The sequence below is a fragment of the Lipophrys pholis genome (genome assembly GCF_963383615.2).
Source record: "Lipophrys pholis genome assembly, contig: SCAFFOLD_24, whole genome shotgun sequence".
Lineage (NCBI taxonomy): Eukaryota > Metazoa > Chordata > Actinopteri > Blenniiformes > Blenniidae > Lipophrys > Lipophrys pholis.
Window position 1 is genome coordinate 2214311 of NW_028291924.1, and position 7755 is coordinate 2222065.

At 43.2% G+C, this 7755-nt stretch overlaps 1 protein-coding gene across 1 annotated transcript; it reads right to left on the minus strand.

Annotated features, from left to right (window-relative positions):
• Positions 1-798: 798 nt before the first annotated feature.
• On the minus strand, positions 799-6411 carry LOC308128366 (C-type lectin domain family 17, member A-like; the record flags this gene model as incomplete). The annotated part of the gene is made up of 5 exons (XM_080494067.1): positions 799-1338; positions 2497-2606; positions 2735-2883; positions 3541-3548; positions 6392-6411. 5 exons carry the CDS (start codon positions 6409-6411, stop codon positions 1200-1202), a joined length of 426 nt encoding a protein of 141 aa, XP_080350193.1. The 3' UTR covers positions 799-1199.
• Between the last annotated feature and the right edge of the window lie 1344 nt (positions 6412-7755).

Consider the following 7755-nt stretch of genomic DNA (forward strand, 5'->3'; position numbering starts at 1 on the left):
ACACACACACACACACACACACACACACACACACACACACACACACACACACACACACACACACACACACACGAGCGCGCACACACACATACACACACACCAGTGAACCAAGCCAAGGAATTGATGAATTTGATGAATTCTTCATCCATCAAACACCCTGTCAGAAAGGGTGGAGGTGAGGACTGATGTGTTCCTCCACAGAGAGAAGCTGCTGGTAGCTCACTCTCTATGTTCCTCTGCAGAAAGTGACGAAGCATTGTGGGTCTGTAGTTTGTGAAGTGTGTCTGTTTTCAATAACAGTATCCTTGTCTCGGTATTCGTCTTGTTCTTTACGTGTCAGAGTTGTTACTGAAAGAACCAGTTCAACCAGGAAATACATTGTTTACCACAATCAAATGGATTTCCACCAATAAAACATATTAAAACATACACCTGTGTGTGAGTACTAAGCTTGTGTACTGAAATATTTAGCTTGGTAGTAAGAGTACAATCCTGTGATGACATCATCATTATGCTTTGAGTCCCCAGCCATTTAGTTATGGACGAAGAGGAGACGCAGTTTTTCCAAGTACTTTGAGATGAAGTTCATTTTTGACATTTCTTCGTCAACTCTTCAGGGATCTGTCAGGTTTCCAACATGCCCCCCCCCCCCCTGCCCGCCCAGGGTGAAACTCCTTCCTACACCCCTAGTGTTATGGCTGAGTTGGGCTTCATGCTGCCTAAGGTCGTATTAAAGCCACAATCACCACATGAGGCCGTTGCACCATCGCACTGCAGAGTATTTCCAAAAGCAGTGATGACATCAGAGAAAATCAGCTTTATTGAAGTAAACAAGCACAATGGAACCACGTATTCCTGGTAACAGAGGGGCACATCTGGAAAAGAAGGTATAAACCTGAGCAATGGAAAGCCTGTAAGCGTCTGTTGTAATACTGCATTGTAATGTAATACTGCTATACTGCATTGTAATGCTATACTGCATTGTAATGCAATACTGCATTGTAATGTAATACTGCATTGTAATGCAATACTGCAATGTAATGCAATACTGCATTGTAATGCGATTCTGCATTGTAACGCTATACTGCATTGTAACGCTATACTATACTGCATTGTAATGCAATACTGCATTGTAATGCAGTACTGTGTCCATGAGCAGTGGTTTGTGTGGAGTGATGAGTCTTCTGTTTGCAGAGAGGCTACATCTCACAGATGAAGTACTGCTTGATGGTACAGCTCTCGTCGTTCCACTCAACGGTCCCGCTGGTCTGGTGCCAGATCTCCACGCAGTCCTGGTCCCTGCCATTGTAGCTGTTGGGTTGGTCTTTACCCCAGAACCTGAGGACAGGAACACCTGTTAGGAGTCTGCAGAACTTCAGAGGATGGTATCTGTATCACAGTGAGTACACAATATCTATACGTGCTATATGTATCACAGTCAGTACACAATATTTATACGTGGTATATGTATAAAAATACAATATCTATACGTGGTATATGTATCACAATAAGTCCACAATATCTATACGTGGTATATGTATCACAATGAGTACACAATATGTATTCGTGGTATATGTATCACAATGAGTATACAATATATATACTTGGTATATGTATCACAATGAGTACACAATATCTACACGAGTATATTTGCTGAAGTACTCTGGCCAAATGAAGATAGAATACTAGAAAGGTCCAGACTGTCCATTAATCATTATCATCAGGTCAAATCACTGCTTCCTCATCACTGCATCCTCGTCAGTGCCTCCTCATCAGATCAAATCACTGCCTCCTCATCAGATCAAATCACTGCCTCCTCATCAGATCAAATCACTGCCTCCTCATCAGAACAAATCACTACGTCCTCATCAGATCAAATCACTGCCTCCTCATCAGATCAAATCACTGCCTCCTCATCACTGCCTCCTCATCAGAACAAATCACTACCTCCTCATCAGATCAAATCATGGCCTCCTCATCAGATCAAATCAGTACGTCCTCATCAGATCAAATCACTGCTTCTTCACCAGATCAAATCACTACGTCCTCCTCACCAGGTCAAATCACTGCCTCCTCATCACAGCCTCCTCATCACTGCCTCCTCATCAGATCAAATCACTACGTCCTCCTGATCAGGTCAAATCACTGCCTCCTCATCACGGCCTCCTCATCACTGCCTCCTCATATCTTACCTCATCAGGTAAAATCAAATCAAATCACTACCTTCTCATGAGATCAGGTAAAATCACTACTTCCTCAACTCGTCAAATCAAATGACTGCCTCCTCATCAGGTCAAGTCATTCAAGAAGAAGAAGAAGATGAAGGAGGAGGAGGAGGAGGAGGAGAATGAAGGAGAAGGAGGACTAGAACTAGAACTAGAAGTAGAACTAGGAGTAGAACTAGGAGTAGAAGTACAAGTAAAAGTAAAAGTAGGAGTAGGAGTAGAAGTAGAGGTAGAAGTAGAAGTCTTGATAGAATCATGAGGGATTCCCTACGTTAACTCCAGGTCGGACCCATCCACCCATTTCCACTCTCCCTCCACTCCACTGTCACTCAGTCCGATCCAGACCTCAGAACCTCCGCTGAACAGTTTACTGATGAATTCCTGCCACAGAAGAGACACAACAGTTCCTGTTCAGGTCTGGACAACACAAAGTACACACACACACTCATGGGGAGCAATGGACACATCCAGTTTCCTGCAGACAGAGCAGTCCAAGTGGAGAACCTTACCATTTCCTCTCGGCTCTTGATGGTCACCAGGTCGGCCTGTTTGCCCTGGCAGAACTGCCGCCCGCTCTCCCAGGTCGTGTTAATTGAAGACTTGTAGTAGCAGCTGTTCTGAAACTTCTGCCAGCCTGACGGGCATTGCTTCTGTGTGGCTGTAAAGCAGGAGTGGATCAATAACCAATCACTGGTACTGTAACAAGCAACTGGTTTTCAACCCGTACCACCCGAGACTATCTCAGCACATTAAGCATATTAATCCCCAAACCTTCCAGATTATAAGCTGAAGATGAAAGGTACGTATGTAGTCTGGGACATACACTAGATTTCCTGGTTTCAGAGGTTTTTGTCTTTTATGTGCAGCATCATGATCCCTGTTCTGCCTTTCCTGCGCCTGCCCCGAGGTCAGGGAACCACCGCCAGACAGGGGGAAGGTGTGTGTGTGTGTGTGTGTGTGTGTGTGTGTGTGTGTGTGTGTGTGTGTGTGTGTGTGTGTGTGTGTGTGTGTGTGTGTGTCAAATGACAGTTGGATCTATTTGATGTTTGACATTGAGGATTTGCTGTGAGATTCTCTGCACTTTAACACTTGAATTGTGAATCTCTTTGTTTAGTGTTAAAGGTAAGATCAAAGTCTTCAATAGATCAGATCAAAGTACTTTAATAGAATGTATTCAGTCCTCCTGACTCTCCTTTTGGAATGCCAACAGTTGCACCTCTTTGTGGATCAGTGAAGCCTGGAGCAGCCGCGGTAGAAAAGATGCTCTCTCAAACTGATGCTTCTCTACTTTATTGAGCCTTGCAGGTGAACTCACCGTAAGTACTACAATGTACACAGAAAAATACCATGAGCAACTCTTAACAGCATGTTTTACCTTTAAACTTTTACCATATTTACTACCTTAAATAAATTGCCTTAAATTATTAACCGTTGACAATCTCTACCTTGAGTGCTCTTAATATGTAATTTCCATGTATATTTACAACTTTGTCCTTTCTAACCATATGTCTGTACCATGAAATAATATAAATTACCTTTTACTTTACATTACAATTAAACTGTAAAATTTAACTCACAGTACACTAAGCATGGCTTTTACTGCCCATCAACGTTCCTGGTACTTCCATCTGATTTACAACAGTTACTTCTGATTTACCACACCTTGTCTGTGAGTTCTTTCAAAGTAAAAGCATAAACACTATACTACCATTACAACATAAAAAAACCTACTCATGAACCATTGCAATAAAGAACTTAATATCCAGGTCATTTACAAAGTCTATTTTCTGACATATTTGTATCGCTGCTAATCTCTTGTTGGTCATGCTGAGGTGATACAGTGGAGCATTTTCACTCTTTCTCTTCTTTATTCAAAGATTGTCAGCCCACAACAATCAGGGTTCTAATTTATAGATGATTTAAGGCCCGTTTACACCACAACAAAAACAAGTGGAACCACAAAACTTTAGTCACATTTGTCTCCGTTTATACGACAGTGGTGCTCGGATCCACTGCAACCGTCACTTTTTGGTCCCGGCTCTCAAGGTGGAACTTTTCTTTCACACTCCCGACTCCCCCCACAGGGACAGGCGGAGGCTACGGAGCACTGTTACTGAGCATGTACACCTCCGCCGTGGTAAATAGTGCTTCGACTCATGTGTGAGTAACAAACATGGCGGCCTCCGTAGAGCTGCTGTCCTGTAAAAGCTTCACTTTTCCTTAACGGACAAGTTGTTGTCACTTGGAATGTTGTGGTGTAAACGGAGCCTAAGACTCAGATCCAAACTGAGCCGTTAACATGTGACTGGGTTGTGAAAGCTCACACAGGAGGAGGGTTAAAAACAATGGGCTGCATTGGCCGGGAATCAAACCCTGGACCCTGCATGGAAGGAGAGGATTCTACCGTATTGTGTGTCTGGTTGCTGGAGCTGGTTTTCTTGGAAGGGTGTGGCTCATTTGTCCAAGAGTTGTGTTTTCTCAAAGAGGACATTCAATGATCAGGAGACTGAGTCTTTGAATAAAAGTTTGAATGAACTGAAAAAGATCCAACATCCCAACTAGTAGAGGAAAGTCTCTCCTCTGTGACGGCCGGGAATCGAACCCGGGTCAACTGCTTGGAAGGCAGCTATGCTCACCACTATACCACCGTCACTACTCTGAGTGGCTCCACCTGTCAAAGATGATAAAGAATATAGAGCGATGATGAAGAAGACTTGAAGAAGTTTGTAGAATGGGACAGTAAAGTGTCTCATGTTTGTGAGTGAGACGTGTCAGAGCCTGTTTGTCTCTTGTCTCCTCACCATCAAGAGACACTAACTCACTATTAATCTACTTGCTGCTGTTGATGTGAGACATAAAGCTTGGAGATGCTGGGGATTGAACCCACAACCTCATACAGCTAAATCATTGTTCTGGTGGTTTTGATTGAACTGAATCAGTTCCTGTAAGACAAGGAGGAAAAGCCCTGAGCAGCATGTGTCCCTCTCTCACCAGGACACTGTCCCTCTCTCACCAGGACACTCTGGATTGTGGTGTGTGGCTGCTTGCTGGAGGGGAGGATTTATGGAAGTGTTGTCTGTTAGTGAGGATTTCATGGTTGGAGTCAGAACATTTTAGGAGATATTTCACTAACCTGACAACTAAATAACTAAATAACTATAACTAGCTGCTCCCACATTACTATGGACGAGGACAGGATCCACTCTGGAGGGTCTCCTCCATCACAGGACAGTCAGAGACAAACAGCCACACACACACACACACACACACACACACACACACACACACACACACACACACACACACACACACACACACACACACACACACACACCATTACTGTCACCAGTTAAGCTCCCTTGTTGTTGTTGGAACCGTCACATTGTTCTACAAAGAACCCAAAAGCTCTATGTCTATATACTCTATGTCTATATGCTCTATGTCTACATGCTCTATGTCTATATACTCTATGTCTATATGCTATATGTCTACATGCTCTATGTCTACATGCTCTATGTCTATATGATCTATGTCTATATACTCTATGTACATATGTTCTATGTCTTTATGCTCTTTGTCTATATGCTCTATGTCTACATGCTCTATGTCTATATTGAGTGTGAATTCACAAACACATTCTAACAATCCTCTTGTCTTGTGGATGTAAAGCATAACTAATCAGTCATTTCACACAATCATTACTACCACCAACTGTGCCTGGTTAGTACCCATTAGTACCTATTAGTACCCATTTGTACCCATCAATGCCTGTAGGATGCATGAAAACTGTTATAATTGGATTAATATAGTACTTTCTTCACGCTGACTCAAAGCACATCCAGAGACCATTATTTATTCATACCAGTCCCACCAGTGATGCTAAGCTACGTTGTAGCCACAGCTGCTCTGGGGCTGCTGACAGAGGCGTAGCTGCCATTTTGCACCAACAGCCCCTCCGACCACCACCAACATTCATGCACCATTCATACGAGGCAATGTGGGCTTGCCCAAGGACACAATGACAATGCCTTTTTGATAGAGTGGGATTCAAACTGCCAACCCTCCAGTTATTGGACGACGGACTCTACCACTGAGCCACAATCACCCTTAAAGTATAAAACTCCATTGTGTTAGTATTTTGTTTAGCTCAGGGTTTGTTTTTGTACCTGATGGTCAGTAGTTCCATTTCTTCAGCGGAACAATGGAACTGCTGCTTTGATGGTCCATTACCAGAACACAAACCATCCATTACCAGAACACAAACCATCCATTACCAGAACACAATCCATCCATTACCAGAACACAAACCATCCAGTGACAGGTTGGATTTTACTCCTGTCATTCCAGAATACTTCACAGCAAATACCCAGCTAAAGTCTTGTTACTACAGAAGACTGTCCCCTGATGTTTCCTGCTGAATAGTTTGGAGGTTTTTAGATTTGGCCCAGATAGTACAGTTTGAAGATGACCTCCATTTCCAGAAGGTTAAATACTTTCTGCAATATTCCATCCAGCTGCTCTGAGAAATGAGTTCAATGAGATAGAAAACTCAAACCAGAATCTGGCTGTGATGATTCTCTTTCATTTTGTTGTCGGGGTTTTTTAAAATCCCTGTTCAGGTTTGCTGTAAAACCAAGCAGTTCTTCATTCCAGCTTCAAATGGAGAGAAAACTGGTTTTCCTGAAGCAAAACTTCTCACCTGCAGCCAATCAGGCAGTGAGAAAATATCATGCAATACAGCCAGCAGTCTGCTCAGATGTTTCCTGATTGTTTTCAAATCCAGAGCGGAGCTTTTCAGCTTCTTCAAGAAGGAACAACGGACGAAACATTTGTTGAGTTTCAAAACAGCGAGCAAGAAGAGTCTCCACTTCTGCACCTTGGTGGTCAGGATCAGTGTCTGCTTCGTCTCACTCAGAAGTGAGAATCATATGGAGACACAACACTGTGTTGGCAGGCCTGGGCAGCCCAGATGGTAGAGCATCAGACTTTTAATCTGAGGGTCCAGGGTTCAAGTCCCTGTTCAGGCTGTTTGTGTGAAGAAACTTGAAACTGAGCAAGATGACTATTGCAGCAACACGTCATCAGTAGGATAAAACTAAGCTGTCTCTTGATGGTCTACGACAGGGTGTCCAAACTGGGTCAGAGAGTGCTGGTGTCCTGCATGTTTTAGTTCTCTGCCTGCTTCAGCATACCTGAATCTAATGATGACGTCATCACCAAGGTTGTGAAAAAGAACAATAATGAGCCTTTCATCACAAAGTGGATGGGAGAGGCACCGGATGGAGATCAACGGAGATCAAAGCCAGAGGAAATCTTGGATCTGAGCATCTCCATGGCAAAAGGCACTGATCTCCTTTCATCTGATAGGAGATCAGCACTGGAGCCATGGAGACGCTCAGATCAAAGGAAATCAGCTTTGTAGAGTTGTAATGTGCTCGTACTCATCCTTACATTTTTCTAGAAATTTGTCTTCAATCACCTTTTCTCTATCTACACCCTCTACTTGAACCTTTACCTGTTTATTTATTTC